The sequence below is a fragment of the Pinus tabuliformis genome, chromosome 4_2 (assembly GCF_031772625.1).
Source record: "Pinus tabuliformis cultivar Carrire ecotype Pingquan chromosome 4_2, CPIR1, whole genome shotgun sequence".
Classification (NCBI taxonomy): domain Eukaryota; kingdom Viridiplantae; phylum Streptophyta; class Pinopsida; order Pinales; family Pinaceae; genus Pinus; species Pinus tabuliformis.
The window spans coordinates 1,124,359,216-1,124,382,316 of NC_142304.1; the positions used below are offsets into that span (position 1 = coordinate 1,124,359,216).

Genomic DNA, 23,101 nt, shown 5'->3' on the forward strand with positions numbered 1-23,101 from the left:
GGCACTTGAGAGTCATGCATTGACTGTGTGGTTTAACCAAGTACTGCCAGTAAGTGTACCAATTCAACTTGGTTAACTTCTTGATGGACTCTGCCCTTTCCTCAGCTTTCTGTCTCTAGCTTTTCTACAGTTGTTGTGTCTTTAGGAGAAATCACGGAGTGGTTTCCGATATGAGGTTTGCTCTGTGCAAGTTTTCATTGGCACAATCAATGGCATTTTTTGCCGCTGTCACTACTTCTTCTGCTACCTGTTTTGATTTTTTAATTTGTGTGTCCCACTTATGAAACAACATTTCTTTGTGGGCTTCATTGATTCTGAGCGCGCCTGCTTTCTTTCCTTCCTTCGATTCCTGTCATTTCAAATAATGAGAAATTCTTTTATCAATTAAATCACAGTTGAGTCACAAGTCCACGACTTGATTTGTAATTTTATTGCTCATCTCACAATGGGAACTCCATTGCGATATTCTCTGGCATAATGCCTCTTGCTGTTGCAAGAGTTGGTCGTTCAAGGCAAGGGCTTCTGAGACAAACTCTGTGAGCTTGGGATCATCTCTATGCATTTCTAGCATAGCCTGTAACTCATTTTCCTTTTCGGCCAAATTTTTCTGATATCCCAGCTGCATCTGTTGAAAATCTTGTTGTAATTTTTTTAACTTCTCTTCTGCTTCTCGGTTGGCACTGGCCTACTGTAGCTTTTCCTACAAAACTTGGATTTGTTCCTCTCTATCCTTAAGTCATTGATGTACCTCAGATGCTTTATCAATGGTAGAAAAAGCATAGGCTCCTGCGATCTGGGAGAACTTAGTCAGATTTTCAGCAGGGTCAGTGATAGGGTCTCGCAAAAGGACATCTAGCTTCTCTGTCTTAAGTGAGAGCACGCTGTCCAATTTCGTTTTCTTTATTTGTCTTCTTACCACTGCCTTATGCTGCGGACTATAAAATACATCTAGAGGAGGAATCTCCTCTATCTTGAGCATGATTTCAGATGATGGGGTAATGAGAATATGCTCCATTTTTGGAGTGTTGCTGACTGTTCCAATGACCATATTTGTCATTCTTTGCACTATACTTTCAGGTGTCTTCGTGTTCTGCTCTTCAGTATTAATCAATTCATTGAATGTTTCCCACTCTTTATCTAGCTCAGTTCTCATTGGCTTTGGTGGCTGGATGAGGGGAGGGGGAACCTTTATCTGTGGTGTCATCAAGACCTATTGCTCTAGGCGCTCTTATTATGGTCGCTCTCGGACCGTTTAGAGTGTTCTAGTGATTCTTTCCTAGACTTAGACTTGGACTTATATGTACCCGATCTTCCACTTAAACTGATACTGGGATTTGGCCCACTTATTGGTTCTAAGCGCAACTTATCCAATGGTATGTTTGTTAGTCTCCTTTCTCTGTACAGTTTGAATTCTAATAGTTCTACTGGGGGAAATTGATTTGAGCCGTATGCAAAACTTCTTTCAGTATGCTTTTCTGTTGGAAGACGTCATCAAAGAGATCATCTTCTTTAGAAAATACTTTTATCTTGACAACAGTAGTAAAATTCTTAATGACATCAAAGGGGTCGAATTGTCTCCCTAGAAACTTGAACAGTTGTAGACTTAGCATATTGTCTAGTTCTTTGAATGCATGACCTAAATCAAATAGTGAAAATGCCCCACAGGTCACAAGAAATTGCGGCCATATGACTTTCTTCTTTTCTTTCAACTCTTTGCTCATTCCTCCCACCCCGTAGGTCTGATAGGAAATTCCTCAAGCCACTAACTTATCATGAACATATAAGGGTAGCACATGAGGAGAAGAAATGCTTCCAAATACTCTGACATAGGTGAAAAATTCTTCCCCAAACCATCTTGCGACAGGGAGAATGTCAACTTCTGCTTCGGGGGAAAATCTTGGGGCGTCCCTATCATACAACATTTTGTGAAGAGGTAAGATAATTCCATGACAAATTCTGTAAAAATACCAGATAAACTTAGAATCCCAAAATTCTGTATGATAAATGTGAATGGGCAAGAGATTCTGTATAGTCCACTTCCAACCCATTAAAGGAAATCTGGAAACTTAATAGATGGCATCCATAACATAAGCAGCTAAAAAGAAAGGAGGATAAGTCCTCTGAGAGCGAGTTCTTTTAGACCGGTAGTTCCAAATAGCTGAGGCTAAATTATCAGACAATATCTGAGCCCAATCCATAATAGTGGAATTAGTGGCTGCATCTAATAGGGGTAGCCACTCAAATGAAAATTTGTTGATGTCGGGCTTTGCAAATAGCCTACATAGCATAGCAACAGTAAAGCAATATGGGGAAGAGAGGGAACCAGTACTGTACATACTGTGTTTGTCCTTTTTCAATGGTTCTTCCCTTGCCGACCAGTTCTTGGTGCACTCTGCCAAATCTTCATTTTCTTTGGCGAACTTCTCCATGAACGGCTTGTTGTAGCTTGCCTGCGGCTCTGGTAGATGATACATAACCCTTAAATCTTGTGGAGTGAATGACCCAATGAGGTCTTGGCTCCGAGACTTGAATTGCCTATCTGTTATATTAGCACTGTCTAGTACCCACTTGACCATGTCTGTGTATGGAAGTATCTTAGGTCTTGTTGCTATTCGGTGTAAGAATGAACATGCAAGTTCAGTAATCGATGCCTCTGATGACCCGCATGATGTTGGAAATAATACTGAGAGGGGGGGTGAATCAGTATTATCTAATTCTTTTAATAAATCTTCTTTATTTGTTCTTTGAATTATTTTTGCATGTCAGTACCATAAAATAATGAGCATGAACAAAGAAAACAGATAGTCACACCAAAGAACACAAGATGTAAGGTGGAAACCCAATGTGGGTGAAAACCACTTGCTGCAATATGTCTTTATCTTCTTTCAAATTAGAAACTCCTTTTACAATGGTTTTGTACTGGTGTAGTCCTTTACCAGTACACAGGCTGCAACCTGCAGAGAGCTACAACTCTCTCTCGTTTTCCAGTCTTTCCTGGAAGGGAGCTACAACCCCCTACTTTTCTTACAAGGACCACTTTTCATAAATTTTCAAACTGGATCCATAAGCATCAAATGATCATAAGGTATAAGAAAATCACCCAGTCAACTGTAGTAACCAGATCAAAAATAATAGAACCAAACCCAGAACACAACAATGATAAACAAAGATCTTAAGAGAAGTAAGCACACTGTTCAACTGCTCGCCTACTTACGTAAGCATCCTGCTCAACTGCTTGCTTGCTTACAGTAAGCACCCTGCTCAACTGCTTGCCTGCTTACAGTACGCACCCTGCTCAACTGCTTGCCTGCTTACAGTACGCACCCTGCTCAACTGTTCGCCTGCATACCTCGCTCTGAGTTCATTGAACTGCCTGCGGACCTCCGCACCTGCAACCCTTCTGTGCCTGCGTACCGGCGCACCTGCAACCCTTCTGTGCCTGCGTACCGGCGCACCTGAAACCCTTCTATGCCTGCGTACCGGCGCACCTGAAACCCTTCTGTGCCTGCGTACCGGCGCACCTGAAACCCTTCTGTGCCTGCGTACCGGCGCACCTGAAACGCTTCATTCCTGCGTATGCACGCACTTTTCTTTCACTGTACCTGCGTACCTTCGGGCATAGATGATTTCAAGACTTCAGAAATAACCCAGACAGTCAGATCTACAGATCTGAACATGCGCCAAAGAGATCTCAGTCCATCAATAGATTCGCTTTATTTAGATCTAGACCGGATCTAGCCCTCATAAGATATTCAACCCAAAACATGCTCAAGCCAAATGATCTCCTTTGCTTTATATAAGAAATCTCTTCCTTAAAACATGGATCAATACCACGAGCCGACACCATAATAACCCAATACCGTCGGCTAAATACCAAGAGTAAAACATAAGAAAACCCCACATGTGAATTTCTTTGCCTTGAAATGTGTGCACTGGGGGTACGCACCTCCTGAACGGGATGACTGCGGGTATGTACGCACTTTATGTAACACTGACCTGCGTGTACGCACCTTATGTAAGGTGTACCTGCGTACCCCTTATTTTCTTCAATATTTGATAGCTGAACATCAATCTCTGTTGCTGACTTGAAGTACTGTGATCTATCACCTGAATGGGTTGCCATCAAGGACAACACTTTTAGCCATAATGCCAACACATGAGTCTGTTGTTGCTTTAACTTCCATAACTCTAGGGTTTTCTTCTTCGAGTAGACTATACATGCCTTCTCAAGTGGTTATGCCAGCATCTCTAGTACAGGTGGTGTCTGTGAATAAGGGCGTCATCTCTTTGTTCTCAGCAATTAGCGCTTTTCCTTTCTTTCCCATTACATTCTACACACTACTGCATATATTATTCTACTTTCCGCTCTTGCAAGTTTACAAGTAAGGAAAGAATAATGGTAAGAGATAAGGTGACGGGAAAGCTCTTAATTCTGAAATCATATCAAATATATCATCCTATGCGAAACAACCTTTCGATCAAATCTAAATCTTATCTCATAAATGACCATCAACTAACCACTAAGTTGACCTTAATGCCCATAACTCGGTATCGGATTACGAGAAATACTTTATTGAACCATGAGCCCTGTAGATCTGCATAAAGCGATTTTGCGATTTGCTTTGCGATATTGCAGATCGCAATATCGCTGATCCTTTTTGTTAACAATCTTATATCACCTTATGTGTCTGCAAGATGCGATTTGTGAGATGCCTTATCGCATATCGCTGGATCGGGAAATTTCATCTCAGGTTATACATGTGGCATAGAAAATCTGCGATGTGCGATGAGTCTTTTAAGGTGCGGTCTCGCATTGCATTTTCGCAATTTTGAAAGCTTGCCTATATGATGTCCTCTATTAACCTTTGCAATGTGATGTTTTATTGTTAAGAGAACGATTTTTATTCGAAACTTATCATAAAACTTAGTTTTTTTTGGGTTTTGTGGTTGTTTTCCTAAGCTTATGATAGTATGTTTTATTCAAAGGGAAATATAAGTGCTATTTTTTATTTTTAGAAAAGGGTCCCCATTTATTTTGTTTTATTACTAATACTAAATAAAAAGGGGGGGTTGTTGCTGGCCACAACAGGACACTGTTTAGCAGATAACCTCACACCTACAGGAATAGGAACCTTCACCATTTTACTATCCTGCATATTAAACCTCTGCAGTATTGTCTCGACATACTTCCTCTAGTTTAACTAGAGTTTCCTCTTTGCCCGATCTCTTTTAATTTCCATGCCCAAAATATAGTTTGCAGCACCAAGATCTTTCATGTCAAATTTGGAGGACAATTGGGTCTTCAAATCCTGGATAATTTCTTTGTCATTTCCAACCAGCAACATATCATTCACATACAAGACCAGATAAATAACACGGTCACCAATTAATTTAAAATACACACTGTGATCTGCTTTGCTTCTGGTGAAGCCAAGTCCCCGTATAAATGTATCAAATTTCTGATATCACATCCTTGGTGACTGTTTTAACCCATACAGAGACTTCTTTAACTTGCATACCAGTTTTTTCTTAACCTTCACTGCAAAACCTTCAGGTTGCTTCGTGTAGATCTCCTCTTCTAGATCCCTATGAAGAAATGTTGTCTTCACATCCATCTGTTCTACCTCATAATCAAAAGTAGCAGTAATAGATAAAAGTCATCTAATAGAAGTTACTTTGGCAACCGGAGAAAAAATATCACCAAAATCAATTCCCGGCACTTGGGAATAATCTTTTTCTACCAACCGAGCTTTGTATTTCTCCACTTTTCCTTCTGCATTTGTTTTCTTCTTGAACACCCATTTGCTACCAATGGGTTTCCTTCTAGCTAGCAACTCCACCAGATCCCAAGCCTCATTTTTGTGCAAAGATGCCATTTCATCAACCATGGCCTCTTTCCAGAGTTTTCCATCCTCTGAGTCTATTGCTTCCTTCACAGTTCTGTAATCATCATCAATAATAGAAAAAGCAAAATTTGAATAGAAAACAGATGGACTATACCTTTCTGGCTGCCTTCTTTCTTGAACTGATCTTCTCACACCCGGAGTTTGTGGCTCTTCATCTTCTGATTCCTCCTCCACTGTCGAGTCTGATTCTTCCTCCTTTAGCTCAAACTCTATCTTCTCAGGTTCCTTTGGTTGAATGTTGGGTCCCTATAATACTAGCGATTACCACATTACTATTGTAGTTACACCCCTTATTTAGATTGTTGTGCCCATATTACCCCCATGTTGTTATTTTTGTGCCCCATAGAATCCCTCTATTGTTATTTTTGTGGCTTTATATTATTATTGTTAGGTCGGCTGGATTATATTGTGACTCCTTAGACTCCTATATATAGAAAAGAGGTTTTGTCATTTGTATCATCCAAGAATTGTTCATTTATGTAATTTAAAGGAGGTTGCCCCCTCAAAGAGGCTGAATTCTAAGGCGTTGATCTATCTTTTCTATCTTTTCTTGAGCTGGTTTCATAACATTTGGTATCACAGCTTTGGATTCTAGGGTTTCGCTGCTCCAAACATGTCATTGTGGCATTTTTGCTATAACTTTTTTTCTGTAACGTTTCAGAAGTCGCAAGAAAAACCCATTTGATAAAAATCACGCTGAACCTTGGGTCCGAATTTCAGAGCTTTTTGCGCGATATTTGCGGAGATATGATCTGAGGAAGTTGGTCTTTTTGCAGACTCCTGAATTACGTTCAAAACAGGTGACCTGGGGAAAATCGTCATAACTCTCTCTGGGGATCGGATTGAAATTTCATAAGAAGGTACAGAAAGAGGATGGACTGTAGTTTCTTGTATTCGAGTTTCAGATCCAAAGGTTGAAACAGTGACTCGTGGCACGTCGCACAAGTTCGCTCTACTGGAATAGTTTAAAAGCAAGTCACTGTGGGAGATTTCACATAACTCTTCCTTGGAGAATCCAATTTGGGTCAGACTTGTGGTATTGGAAAGAGAACGCAGAAGGCTACTACAGGTTTCAACTTTAGAATTGGATGATCTAAAATTAGAGAGATACATCAGATTCAATATCAGGCTTCTATAAAGTGAAAAAAGGTGTGTAGTTTTTTTTAAATTTTTGTGTAAGCTTGGTTTAACGGAATTCAAAGGGCATAGTAAAACATTATTATCGGTAACTGATGCTCCGAGGAAAGAAAATACAAACACCTAGTAAGGAACCTGAAAGCTCTAGCATGACTCATGAAGAAGAGGAAGAAATGCTACATGATATATCAAAATTACAAGAACAAGTGCAACTAATGTCAAGCTCACAAAAGCTAACAGAAGCTAAGATAAATGGCGTGGAATCTAAGATAAAGGGCATGGAAGCTAAGATGGATGATTTGAAGACAAACATGGCGGATTTGAAGACAGATTTAAAGACAGACATGGCATATTTGAAGACAGATTTGACACATTTTCTACAAGAAATACTTACTAATGGTGAAAATGGTGTAAAGGAAACTCATTATGTGAACAAAAGTAATGTTAATCATGATTCCATAGACTCTAATGTTGGATCGAAGACCCACCATATTCCAAAAATCGATATGAGGAAGTTTGATGGCAAGGATCCCACCACATGGATATTACAGATGGAGCAATTCTTCGATCTCAATAATGTGAAAAACACACAAAAGGTACGTATGACAACTGTATATTTGGAACCAAATCAATTTGTATGGTATCAATGGCTTTGCTCTCGTAAAAAATTTATCACTTGGGCAAGTTTTACGGAAGAATTGATAGCACATTATGACGATACAAAAAGCAACACTTTTTTTAGCCAATTGATAAGTCTCAAACAAAAGGGTTCAGTAATGGAGCACATTGAGGAGTTCCAAAAATTGAACATAAGGGTAAAAGATATTCCGGAGGAGCATAGGATTGATGTGTTCATAGGGTCTTTAAAGGACAATATCCAACATGATGTTCGCCTTTGGGAACCTGATTCATTAGAGAAGGCATTCAGGTTAGCAAGAAAAATGGAAAGCAAAATTATGGCAACTAGGAAGCATACCACTCACAACTATAAAGACGGAAGTGTTGTTGCCCCTAGTCTTCGACAACCTATAAGGTTGACACCACAACAATTGGAAGAAAAAAGAGAAAAAGGGCTTTGTTACAGTTGTGATAGCAAATACACTAAAGGTCATAAGTGTGTTGAGAAGAAATTATTCTACATAGATTGTGAAGAGGAAGAAGAAAGGGAGCAAGAAAGGTCAAAAGAAGAAGATATACTCCAGGAACAAAGCCTAGATGAAGAACAAATAAATCCGACCATATCTTGTAATGCATTGGTGGGAATTACCACTCCTCAAGCCATCAAGATAGAAGGACAAATCAAGAAGAAAAAGGTAATAGTGTTGATTGATTCAGGAAGCACCCACAATTTTATTCATTGTAGGGTAGCAAAAGAATTGAATTGCTTCCTATATCTAGCACCAGAGTGTCAAGTGATGATTGCAAATGGAGGAACAATAAATTGCTCTGGAAGGTGCCATAATATCAATCTATCCAATGGGAGGTGCTGACATTGTACTAGGAGTCCAATGGCTACAATCCTTGGGTACAGATTTATGTCTGTCTTCAAATCTATCTTCAAATTTACCATCGAATCCTCCACCTTAGTTTCCATGCCATTTATCTTAGATTCCACACCATTTATCTTAGATTCCAAGCCATTTATCTTAGATTCCATGCCACTTATCTTAGCTTCTGTTAGCTTTTGTGAGCGTGACATTTGTTGCACTTGTTCTTGTAATTTTGATATATCATGTAGCATTTCTTCCTCTTCTTCATGAGTCATGCTAGAGCTTTCAGGTTCCTTACTAGGTGTTTGAATTTTCTTTCCTCGGGGCATTATTTACTGATAATAATTCTTTACTATGCCCTTTGAATTCCGTTAAACCAAGCTTACATAAAAATTAAAAAACAAAAAACTACACACCTTTTTTCACTTTATAGAAGCCTGATATTGAATCTGATGTATCTCTGTAATTTCAGATCATCTAGTTCTGAAATTGCTACCTCTAGTAGCCTTCTACGTCCTCTTTCCAATGCCACAAGTATGAGCCAAATTGGATTCTCTAAGTAAGATTTATGTGACATCTCCCACAGTGACTTGCTTTTAGACTGGTTCAGTAGAGCGAACTTGTACGACGTGCCACGAGTCACTGTTTCAACCTTTGAATCTGAAACACACATACAAGAAACTACAGTCCGTCCTCTTTCTGTACCTTTTTACGAAATTTCAATCCGATCCTCAGAGAGAGAGTTATGACGATTTTCCCCAGGTCACCTGTTTTGAATGTAATTCAGGAGTCTGCAGAAAGGCCAACTTCCTCAGATCATATCTCCGAAAATATCGCGCTAAAATCTCTGAAATTCGGACCCACGGTTTAGCGCCAATTCTTCTCAAATGGGTTTCTTTTTCAACTTCGGAAACGTCACAACAAAAACGTTATAGCGAAAATGCCACGATGACCTGTTTGGAGCAGCGAAACCCTAGAATCCAAAGCTCTCATACCAAATGTTATGAAACCAGCTCACAAAAAGATAGAAAAGAGAGATCCACGCCTTAGAATTCAGCCTCTTCGAGGGGCAACCTCCTTTACATTACATAAATGAACAATTCTTGGATGATACAAATGACAAAACCTCCTTTCTATATATAGGAGTCTAAGGAGTCACAATATAATCCAGCCGACCTAACAATAATAATATAAAGCCACAAAAATAACAATAGGGGGCTTCTATGGGGCACAGAAATAACAATATGGGGGGTAATAGGGGCACAACAATATAAATAAGGGGTATAACTACAATATTAATGGGGTAATCACTAGTATTATAGGGACCCAACATATTGTATCTCATGAAGGTGTTAAGGTAGACCCTAGCAAAATTAAAGCCATTAAGGAATGGAAAATCCCCACATGCATAAAGCATCTACGGGGATTTCTTGGGTTGACAGGGTATTATCGCAAGTTTGTTAAGGATTATGGGAGAATAGCAACACCTATAACAACATTATTGAAGAAAGATGCATTTTCATGGACTCCGTAAGCAACAAAGGCCTTTGAACATCTTAAAGAGGCAATGTGCCAAGCACCGGTCTTAGCTACACCGAACTTCACAAAAACCTTTATTGTGGAATGTGATGCTTCAGGAAATGGAATTGGTGTTGTTCTAATGCAAGATGAAAGACCCATTGCTTTTGAAAGTCGTCCAATCAAGGGAAAGTTTTTAAGCAAAGCTATTTATGAGAAGGAAATGTTGGCAATACTCCATGCACTTAAGAAATGGCGACCCTACCTAATGGGAAGACACTTCAAGGTAAAAACGGATCATGATAGTCTTAAATACTTTTTAGAACAAAGATTATCCTCTGAAGAGCAACAAAAGTGGGTCACAAAGATGTTGGGTTATGACTTTGAAATCATCTACAAGAAAGGGAAGCAAAATGTGGTGGCAGATGCACTCTCAAGAAAGGATGAGGATGTGGAAGCATTGTTGTGCGCCATTTCTATTATCCAACCAGATTGAATAAACAAAGCAAGGGAGGAATGGAAGAGTGATGAAGAAGTATGGGCACTTATTCGAAAGCTACAACAATATTCCAGTACATCTGATACATTTAGCTGGCAAAATGATTCATTATGGTACAAAGATCGCTTATACCTCTGTAAGAATTCTTAGCTAAAACAAAAGATTCTTATGGAATTTCACACTTCTCCCTTAGGAGGGCACTCAGGATTTTTAAAAACTTACCACAGGGTTAAGAAGGAATTTTTTTGGGATGGCCTTAAATCACATATTCAAAAATTTGTGGCGGAATGTTTGGTTTGCCAACAAAATAAAGTTGAAACAATTAAGACACCGGGTCTATTACAACCTTTATCCATTCCAAGCCAACGTTGGGAGGAGGTTTCAATGGATTTTATCACAGGTTTACCCAAGTCTGAGGGAAAGAGTGTCATCATGGTGGTAGTTGACAGACTTACCAAGTATGCACACTTTTGTGCATTATCACAGCCATTTAAAGCCAGTACAGTTTCTACTGCATTTATGGAAACAATTCAAAAGCTACATGGAAACCCAAAGATTATTGTAAGTGACAGAGATCCCATTTTCACTGGAAATTTTTGGACAGAATTATTTTCTTGTCTTGGTACTTAGTTAGCTCATAGCTCATCTTATCATCCTCAATCTGAAGGGCAAACTGAGATAGTAAACAGATGTTTGGAAGGATATCTTCGTTGCTTTGTATCTGATAAACATACACAATGGGTCAAATGGTTGCCTCTGGCTCAATGGTGGTATACCACTTCCTTCCATACAACAACAAAAATGACCCCATTTATGGCACTTTATGGGTATCAACCACCATCCATCACATCATATTTAAGAGAAAATTCTAAGGTTCAGGCAGTGGAACATCACATCGAACATCAACAACAAGTCCTCCAACTCTTAAAGGATAACCTCGTGTTGGCACAAAATAGAATGAAGCAACAGACAGATCAACATCGCAGTGAAAGAAGTTTTGATGTAGGTGTTTGGGTATTCCTACGGCTACAACCATATAAGCAAATGTTCCTAAAGCAAGCTAAGAAGGATAATAAATTATCACCAAAGTATTATGGTTCGTACAAGGTGTTGCAAAAGATTGGTACTATTGCATACAAATTGGAGCTTCTTGCAGCTTCTCGATTGCACCCCGTTTTCCATGTTTCATGTTTAAAGAAGGTTATAGGCGACAAGTTCCCAGTTCAAACAATATTTCTAGAACTTGACGAGGAAGGAAAAATTATATTGGAACCGGAATCAGTCACAGAAACAAGAACTCGACAGCTACGAAATCGATCAATTTCAGAGTATCTTATCAAGTGGAAGAACTTATCCGCTGAAGATTCCACATGAGAGGATGAGAATTTTATGCAGAAGTATCCATAACTACTCAAGCATTGAGGACAACACTTTTTTGAAGGAGAGGGGCATGTTGGGTCCCTATAATACTAGTGATTACCACATTTCTATTGTAGTTACACCCCTTATTTAGATTGTTGTGCCCATATTACCCCCTTGTCGTTATTTTTGTGCCCCATAGAATCCCTCTATTGTTATTTTTGTGGCTTTATATTATTATTGTTAGGTCGGCTGGATTATATTGTGACTCCTTAGAGTCCTATATATAGAAAGGATGTTTTGTCATTTGTATCATCCAAGAATTGTTCATTTATGTAATGTAAAGGAGGTTGGCCCCTCGAAGAGGCTGAATTCTAAGGCGTTGATCTATCTTTTCTTGAGCTGGTTTCATAACATTGAACTTCATGTTTAATAACATCTTTCACCTCTCTGAACACCACATCTAGGCTGTACACAACCTTCCTTGTTACTGGGTTCCAAAGCTTGTAACCCTTTAAACCATCCTTATACCCAATAAAGATGCACTTTTTAGATTTATTATCCAACTTGGGTCGTTTCTCCTTTGGAACATGTACGTATGCATCACATCCAAATATGCTCAGATGTGAAAGAGAGGGTTTCTTACCAGTCCATACCTCTTGTGGAGTCTTATCCTCCAATGTTGATGAAGGTGACCTGTTGACCAAGTAACATGCAGTATCCACCACCTCAACCCAGAATTCTTGTCCTAACCCAACACCACTGAGCATGCTACTTTCCCTTTCCATCAACGTCTTGTTCATTCTTTCTACAACTCCATTTTGCTGAGTTGTATATGGAGTAGTCTTCTTCCATGCTATACCACACTTCTTACAGATTCTTCAAATCCATTACTGCAAAAATCTCCACCATTATCTGTCCTCAACACCTTTATCTTTTTCGCTGTCTGATTTTCCATGAGAGCCTTAAATTCTTTAAACTTGTCAAAGACTTCAGATTTCTTCTTAAGGCAATATATCCATGTATTCCTTGAGAAGTCATCTATAAATGATACATAGTACATAGACTTACTCAGTGATGCAACCTTCACAAGTCCAAACACATCACTGTTCACAAGCTCTAATATCTGTTTCACTCTCTTACTACTAGAGGGGAAACTCACCCGATTCTGCCTCCCACATACACAATTTTCGCAGAAATCAAAATCGAGAGAGCTATTACTCATACCTTCTACCATACCTTTATGACGAAGTATTCAAAGGCCCTTCTCTCCAATATGTCCAAGCCTTTGATGCCACAACATGGTCTTCTTTCCAGAGACCACTAGATTTTCAGCTCCACTTTCAAGAATCACGGAGCTGTTGCACCATCAACAACAGTGCTACCTTTCAGCTTGTACAGAGTTCCAATCCAAACTCCCCGCATCAATACTAGTGCTCCCCAAACCATCTTGTAGGTATCCTTCTCGAACACTGTTTTTCACCTGCATCATCCAACTTGCTTACAGAAATCAGATTTCTCGCTGATGCAGGAATATGTAGAACACCCGAAAATGTTCTAACCCTTCCACCTTGCAGCGTCAACTTTACTTTTCCGTGACCAATGATTCTAGCCTTCCTATCATCCCCCAAGAAGACATCACCACCATCATATTTCTCATAGTTGCAGAACCACTCTCTATGGGGAGTGAAGTGAAAGGATGCACCTGAGTAAATCAACCCTGCCTCATGATCTACATGTGTACTTGAAGAAGCCAAGTACACATCCCCACCTTCATGTGAGGTGGTTTTCGCCTATGCAGAAGGAGCCTCATCAGATCCCTTTCCTTTGTCAAGAGCTTTAGATTTACAATCCCTTTTAAAGTGGTCTTCCTTTCTACATTTCCAGCACACCACCTTTACAGGTTTTCCTGGAGATTTAGATCTCCTACTCGATGTCTTATTTTTGTTTCTGTTCTGGGACCGTCCTCGTACAGACAAGGAATCACCATTTTGGCTCTCCATATTTTTCGATCTCATCTCCTCCGTCAGCAAGGCTGAGACTATTTCATCAAACAACAAGGAAGTTGCATTGCTATCTATTGTAATAACCAGACTATTCCACGAATCTGGTAGAGAACACAACAAACTGATGCACTTATCTTCATCTGAAATTTTAATATCAACAGATGCTAACTGACTTACCATAGTATTAAATGCATTCAAATTCTCTGTCACTGAGTCTCGATCTTTTATCCTCAGGTTATACAACTTTTTCCGCAGGAACAGTTTATTCACCAGAAACTTAGATTGGTACAAATTCCCTAACTTGTCCCACAAAGCCTTCGTCGTAGCTTCCCCTGATACATTCAACAATACTAAATCTAAGACACACAATCGTATTGTGATCTTCGCCTTCTGATCCAACTTCTTCCATTCTTCATCAGACACTCTCGTTGGTTTAGTACCCAGATCTACCATGATCCACTGATCTTTATTCACCAACAGATCCTCCATCTTGAGTTTCCACAACTCAAAACATTGACCATTAAATTTCTCAATCTCTATCTTTCGACTGCTCGTCATCTTTTTCCACCAACAGAATCAATCTCACAGATCTCCCACTGAACAGGGTCTTCCACAGGCCTGAGTGAAAACCCTCAGCAACAAAGGCGTCCCCTTGAAGCCAAAATAGCTCTGATACCAAATGTAGGTTTTAACCCTGTACATAAATTACCTGCATACAAATTATAAAACATAGAAAATAAACAATGCAAGAGCATAACACATAAAACACATATACACAGATATTTTCCCCTGGATTCCAAAACCGGGACTACCAACTTGATTTTTCGTTATGTTCCTTTCAATGTTACAATACATATTTATACATGCGAAGCATCCAATACCATGGACTGAAAACCATCACGTCCAAAACCATGGACCGAAAACCATCGCATCCAAAAAACATGTGCGAAAATCATGTACAAAACCATAGGTGGGTCCGCCCAACCTAACATAGGGTCCAAAACCAAAATTTTCAGACCCCATAAAGTGGGGTTACAGGTACACCTCAAACCCCATGTGACCCCTCCTCTAACCCTCAGTTAATTACGTGGGCTAGTCGTGGAAATAATATAACACAACCCGATAACAAGAAGCCTTTCATGCAAAGACACCTACAAGAAGATCAAGTCAAAGAAGGACCTACATCAAGCTACACCATCTTCAAGGGAAGACGGACTACAAGTCAAGTCTTACTCTCCAAGAAAATATCATGATCAAGAAAGTTTATTTGAAGGAAGAAATTTGAAGATCCAGGAAGGCAATCCATCAGGTCTTCAAGAAGAAAGTAAGACTACTACATCAGAAAACTCTATTAAGTAAGTCTATGCCCCCTTTTGAATATAGCTCAATGTCTTTTTACAAGGAAAGCAAGAAATTGGTTTGGACCACTAACTTCCTTACATGGAAGAAGATGATTGATTTACTTCTTAAGGAGAATTAACTTCTAGACCTCATCAAAGGGAATATCGCTATCCCTGCTAAGGAACAAGCTTAAGCCTTAGCTAAGTACAATAAGGAGGAGACAAGAGATGAACGGATTATAATATAATCCATCAAGGACTCTCTCATTCCTTATGTCTCAAAATTTGAAACATCAAAATAAATCTATGATAAACTAATTGATATATTTTTGGTAAGCATAGCTAGACAATTTATATCTTTACGAAATGATTTGTACAAAATGAAGATATCAAAGGAAGGAATAACTCCCTACTTCATAAAGATCTTTGAGATCAGAGATTGAATTCAAGAACTAGGAGAAGTCATATCTGATAGAGAAATGACAACTGTAATACTCAATGCTCTACCTAAGGATTGGGGCAACTTCACATCAAGCATATATGCCAAGAAAGAAGCTACCCCACTAAGTGAACTATGGTCTCTATGCGAGATAGAAGAAACTAGACTCAAAGAAAAGGATGGTGTGGGATCAAAGGAGAAAAAATTTTCTATCCTGGTCAAGAGAAAGGGAAAATTTGGCAAATTTGGTACATGAATAACAAGAAATAGAGATATGTCCAAAGTCTATTGCTTTGGATGCCAAGAATATGGACACTACAAATGGGATTGTCCCAAAGATAAAAAGGACAACAATGTTAAGTTATGGTATGTCCTATGCTTATAACAGTTTACTTCTTTTTCTTATTATATTCCACAGATTAGCAATCGCATGTACATAAGGTAAAGTGCAGATAGAACATTAAACCATCGATAGAAAACAATCCAAGACAAGAGACACAAGATGTAGTAGCTAGCGAGGGACAAACCCCACAATGTGTGGGGAAATCCTTTGATCAAATATTCTTTTATCTTCAATAATTCAGTAGAGATAAATAGTACAATAAATCTGATTTATATCAGCAGTAGCAAACCCTAGATTAGCAACATCAACATTAGCAACTTCATCATCAAAACTAGGGCAGTCGATATCTCACAAACCGACTGTCGAATCAGCTTGATTCCACCACCAAAAGTTGCAGCGTTCAGAGGAGGTTCAGATGAACCTACAACATGGTTCAGATGAGGAGATATTCTGGTCCATGCAAGTCAAACTTCAATTCTGCAGTTGCGGCTTAAGTTTCAGTAGCTTCCTTCAAACTAAGGTAGTCGATATCTCGCAAACCGCCCGTCGAATCGACTTGATTCCACCACCAAAAGCTGCAGCTTTTAGAGGAGTTTAGATGAACCTACAACATAGATCAGAAGAGGAGGTTTGATGGTCCACACTGGTCAAAGTTTGGATCTGTAGTTGCAGCCTCAGTTTCAGTAGCTTCTGGCTTCACATGTGTGAGAGAGAGACCCTTTTCTGTGCAGTAGAGAAGAGACTCTTTTCTGAACGGTAGAGAGAGAGAGAGATGTGATGAGATGAGTGAGTGCAAATGAGGAAAAATCCTCCTGTATTTATACACAACTGTTGATGTTTGAATAGATGCGACTGTTGGGCTTCTGAGCCTACATGAGTTGTAGGTCGGCTTCGTAATAATTCCATAATAAAAATAAATTCATATCTCCATGAATACTTATCGGAATCGGATGATCTTTAGATCAATCCTACACCTATTGACGAGAGGAATCTAATGAACATATTATCAACCATGAATAAGATGACCCACATGAAGTTTGGCCCTAGTTTCCAATTTTAACACTCCCTCTCAACTAGGGAGAACTTCATCTGCAATCTGTCTGTCAGTTGCTACTATTCATCCATCAAATCCACTACCCTGTGCAACCTGACCCTTGCCCTACTCTACTCTATTCTACCTGTTTTTCTTTGTCTTGATCTTCCCTGTACTGATCTGTACGGATCTGCTCTGTTATGCTCTACTATACTTTTGTCCGAATTATGAAGAAGAAGAAATGATCGAGGGTGTATCATACTGACTCAAAGTCAGTCTCAGAGTATGTATCATTGGTCCCAGACTAGTCTCAACCATCCCGAAGTTAGCGTCATAGTGAGTACAACTCCTACCACCGGTCGCAGACCAGTAACATCCTCCACTAACTCAAATTCAGTCTCAGAGTGAGTACCATTGGTCCCAGGCCAGTAACAACCAACCCAAATTTAGTGTCATAGAATGTACCACTCCTACCATTGGTCCTAGACCCGTATCATTGATCCTAGATCAATGGAGGTCATCTTAGCGTAGGGAGTACGGTAGATACAACGATGCGTCCATCGGTACTACTATGGTGCCTAACTCCATTTCCCTGCTCATTGATCAGAGGAGAGGTACTTCCCATGAGTCCCAGACTGCATGGGTAGGATGTCTTGACAAGAGAATTTAATTAATCTCGTCCTCATAGGAGAACACATCAATCCTGCTGCAATCGCCATGGAGAACACATAAATCTAGTCTGCCATGGAGAACACATCAATCCAAACCTCACATGAGAACACATCAATCCTGCTACAATCGCCATGGAGAACACATCAATTGAGGCCTCATAGGAGAACACATTAATCCTGCTACAATGTCGCCACTGGGTGTACATGTATACCACCAGGGGATAGTGAATCATCCTGTGGTCATATTTTGCTCCAGGAAGTACCCCGCACCCCCCTGGAGCTCCCAGAGCTCAATGCATCATACAGGACCCTCATTAGAGGGTCTTTGAACAACTCCAAGTTGTTCTTGGAAAGTCAGTAATTTTACTTTCCCAAGGGGCTTTGTTAGAATGTCGGTGACCTGTTCATTTGTACCGATATGTAGGAGCCTTATAGCTCCCTACTGTACCATATCTCAAATATATTGGTACCTGATATCGATATGTTTGGAGTGATCACGAAATACGAGATTCTATGACAAATGAATCCCACTCTAGTTGTCAAAAAGGATCACGGTGGTATCCAATGTAAATCAAAACAGCTCACTAAAGAGCTTTCGCAACTAGACTGCCTCACAGGAGGCCATGCTAGCAGCAATATACTCTACTTCAGCGGTGCTCAAGGCCACTGAGATTTTCTTCTTGCTTATCTAGGATATCAAAGTAGATCCCAAGGAAAACCAACACCCGGAAGTGCTCTTACGGTCCTCCACATTGTCTACCCAATCAACGTCTATGTATCCAAATAGTCTCACATCTCTGACAGCGTATCTTAACCCATAAGTGATTGTGCCACGAAGATATCTCAATAGATTCTTGGCACCAATCCAATGTATGTGGTGGGGTTCAAACATATGTTTACTCAACGTGTTGACTGCGAAGCATATATCTGGACGGGAGTTCACTAAGAACATTAATGCTCCAACGAGTTGCCGATACTAGGTAGAATTTCGTAAAATAGGTCCAAAAGGACTACTGCTTAACATCTTGAAGTCAAACTCCATTGGGGTAGTTACAAGCTTGCAGTCCACCATACTGAATCTTTCCAATATCTTCCCCACATATTTTCCTTAAGATAGGAATGTTTCCCCTGGCTTCTACCACACTTCAAATCCTATGAAATAGTGCATCAGTCCTAGGTCCTTCATTTCAAATTCATTAGCCAACTCCCTCTTACATTTGAGAATGAGAGGGTCTGCACCTATTAGAAAGAGGTCATCCACATACAACACCAGTATGAGAGGTTTGTCATCTTCAACCTTAAAGTAAAGGTTAGGATCAGCTTCACTCCTAGTGAATCCAGCTTCATCAAGTATCTATTGATCCTCTCATATCATGCTCGGGGTGCTTGCTTTATCCCATAGAGAGTCTTTTTCAACCTGCATACATGAGATTTTCGATCGTAAATCTCAAATCCTTCGGGTTGCTCCACGTAGACCTCTTCTTTGATTGAACCATGCAAGAACACGGTCTCGACATCCATGTGATGTAGGTTCCATCCTTGTGAATTGGCAAGGGATATGATCAAGCAGATGGTCGTATATCTGGAAACAGGTGCAAATATCTCATCACAGTCTATACCTTCCTTTTGGGAGAAACCACGAGCAACAAAACTAGCCTTATACTTTTTCGTACTTCCATCTATTGCATGCTTTATCTTGTAAAGCCATTTGGAAGTAACAACTCTCTTGTCCTAGGGTCTGGGAACTACCCAGAAATCATTCTTCATAATAGACTCATATTCTTCGGTCATAGCATCCTTACATACTTGATGCTTGACGACATCTGAGAATGATGAAGGCTCATTTTGTATGATCATGCTCATGATGGTCAGGTATCCCTGATACCTGTTAGGTTTCTTACTTTCACGAAAGGTTCCTTGGGGTGCAACATGTCCTTCAACATTATCAAGTAGCCCCCTAAGACATGAGGGCCTCTTCCTAGAAGAGGAAGGCTCATGTGGAGGGGGATCAATCAGATCCATGGGTTCTTCTACATCAGGCATTGATTCATTATCCTTTTCTTTCGGTTCCTTGGTGTCGGCTTCTTGAGAGCTCCTCAAAGTCGGAAGATTGTCCACCTTGCTAAGAGCCATATCTTCGTCAAAGGTGACATCATGACTAATCATGACTTCCCTTTGACCGGCTACATAGATTCTATAGCCTTTAGTATTTTCACCATAGCCCACGAAAATTCCTTTCTTTCCAGATGCACCCAATTTATTTCTTTTCTCTTTTAGCACATAAAAATATACAGGCCTCCAAAAATTCTAAAATGAGAAACATCAGGTTTTTTACTGGTGAACATTTCTGCGGGAGTCTTGGAACCTAATGCTTGATGAGGGCACCGATTTTGTACATATACGACAATGTTTGTAGCTTCAGCCCATAGAAACTTCAGAAGTATTTAATCATGTAGCATGGCCCGGAAAACTTCCATAATCGTGCAGTTCTTACTTTCCGCCACACCATTCTGTTCAGGAGTATATGGTGTAGTAGTCTCCCTCTTGATGCTAGCCTCTTTACAAAAATCATGGAACTCATTAAATTCATATTGAGTCCCATTATCATTTCTTAAGATCTTGATCTTCTTTTCGGTTTGATTCTTGATCAGGGCTTTGAAGTGTGGAAACCAAGAGAACACTTCATCCTTCTTTTTCAAGAAGTATATCCAGGTCTTTCGAGAATAGTCATCTAGAAAAGTAAGATAATATGAATATCCTCCCAAGGATTTCACAGGCATCATACCCGATATGTCTGAGTGAACTAGTTGTAATATATTGGAGGTCTTGCTTTAACTTGAGGGGAATGGTTGCCTTTTGAGATTTCCTTCGGCACATCCCGAACATACACCTTCTTTCACTACTTGGTATTCGGGCATCCCTATCAGCATTTGTCTTACATCAGGTAGAGCTTTGTAATGAAGGTGGGAAAACCTTCGATGCCAAAGTTTAGACTGAAGAGTTGTGTCACAAGACATGACACCTAGTGGACTTCCACCGACCTAATATAAAGAATCAACTCGAAACCCAAGAGTGAAAGCATCTTTAACATTATTTTTCCATATACATACCTTGCCATTGCTGAAGGTTACCTTGTAGCCTTTGTCTTCCATTGCCGAGATGGATACCAGGTTCTTTTTGAGATCAGGTACATATAATACATCTTGTAAGTGGATTGTATTACCTTGATTCAATTTGAGAGAAACATTGCCTACACCTTTCACGGGGTATTTCATGTCATCTCCAAGGACAATTTCCATGTTAGTTTCTTTCTTTACCAGATTATGGAGTACTTCTTTGTAACTAGTGAAGTGTCTTGAGGCACCACTATCAATGATCCAAATTCCCATTGAGTCCGAAGGAGCAGAGGTAGATAGGGCAGCTGGTAGATAATATTCAGCATGCTTATTGTCAACAGTGTTAGGTTCATACTTGGAATTTCTAGCCTTCTTGAATGGTTGTCCTCTTCCTTGATTTCCATCACTCATTTTACCTCTGTTATTAGATTTTCCATTCCTTTGATTGCCATGGGAGGGATTTTGATCATCATCTCAGTGAGAGTCCTTTCTATCAGGGCATTCCCTTGCATAGTGTCCTGCTTTATTGCAAATGTAACATCGTCCTTTTCTTCTACCCTTAGGTCCAGCCTTTATTTTTGATTTAGACCCAAAATTATTTCTTTTCTTAGCATGAGAAGGAAAAGCAGCAGGAGGACCTTTAGGCAAGGGCATTTCTTTCTCTTCTACCCTTGTTTCTTCTTAAATGCATCTAGCCATTAATTCCTCGAAACCAAGAATTACATTATTGTTTAGAAGAGTAGTCCTGAACACGTACCATTCGGATGGTAATCCTCCAAGAGTTGTGAGTGCCATTTCCCTGTTAGTAATAGTTTCCCCAATAGATAGGAGATTGTTCTTGATCTCAGCAATTCTTAAGAAGTATGCTTGCATACTCTCATCTTTACCCTTTTTTATTCCCCTAAGCTTATTTCTAAGAAACAAAACTTGATTTGCGTCATTGACTTTAAATAAACTCACCAGTCTATCGTAGATTTCCTTGGAGGTGTCTAGTTCAGAGATGTAGGCCACCAAGTGCTTGTCGATAGAGTCTTGGATGATCTTCTTTGTTTTGACTTCTCCATTTTTCCATTTGTTCCAGGCAACAACGAATGCATTGGATGGAGGTTCAAAAATATTTCCTCTTACATGGTCCAGCACTCCTTGATCTTCTAGGGTTAAATTGATAGACATCTTCCATTCATGATAGTTAGCTTTCTCACAGAGCTTGTCTTCAGCAGGAAAGAGTGTTGAGGACCCCATAGTTCTTTCAGGATAGCCTTGCCAATCTTCTCTTCGGTGATTGCTCTTGCTCTTGCTCGAGCTTTTTCTTCACCTCAACTCTGATTCCATGTTAAGTTATGATATGTTCTATGCTTATAATAGTTTACTTCTTTTTCTTATTATATTCCACAGATTAGAATCACATGTACATAAAGTAAAGTGCAGATAGAACATTAAACGATCGACAGAAAACAAGCCAAGACAAGAGACACAAGATGTGGTGGCTAGCCAGGGAAAAACCCCACAATGTGTGAGGAAACCCTTTGATCAAATATTCTTTTATCTTCAATAATTCAGTAGAGAGAAATAGTACAATAAATCTGATTTACATCAGCAGTAGAAAACCCTAGATCAGCAGCATCGACATTAGTGGCTTCATCATCAAAACTAGGGCAGTCGATATCTCACAAACCGACCGTCGGATCGGTTTGATTCCACCACCAAAAGTTGTAGCCTCCAGAGGAGGTTCAGATGAACCTACAACGCAGTTCAGATGAGGAGATATTCTGGTCCATGCAGGTCAAACTTCACTTCTGTAGTTGCAGCTTCAGTTTTAGCAGCTTCCTTCAAACTAAGGCAGTCGATATCTCGCAAACTGTCCGTTGGATCGACTTGATTCCACCATCAAAAGTTGCAGCCTTTAGAGGAGGTTCAAATGAACCTACAATGCAGATCAGAAGAGGAGGTTTGATGGTCCACGCTGGTCAAAGTTTGGATCTGCAGTTGTAGCTTCAGTTTCAGCAACTTTCGTCTTCACATGTGTGAGAGAGAGACCCTTTTCCGCGCAGTAGAGAAGAGACTCTTTTCTACACAGTAGAGAGAGAGAGAGATGTGATGAGATGAGTGAGTGTAAATGAGGAAAGGTCGTCTTGTATTTATACACAACTATTGATGTTTGAATAGATGCAAATATTGGGCTTTTGAGCCTACATGAGTTGTAGGTCGGCTTGATAATAATTCCATAATCAAAGTAAATTCATA

At 39.7% G+C, this 23,101-nt stretch overlaps 1 protein-coding gene across 1 annotated transcript in view; it reads left to right on the forward strand.

The window, feature by feature from the left end:
* Positions 1 to 23,101, forward strand: part of LOC149173619 (subtilisin-like protease SBT5.3) — an 84,132-nt gene that overhangs the window by 23,234 nt on the left and 37,797 nt on the right. Inside the window, exon 9 of the mRNA XM_089424673.1 lies at positions 11,707 to 11,713. Coding sequence (XP_089280799.1) covers positions 11,707 to 11,713 — 7 coding nt within the window. The remainder of the gene's footprint in view (positions 1 to 11,706; positions 11,714 to 23,101) is intronic.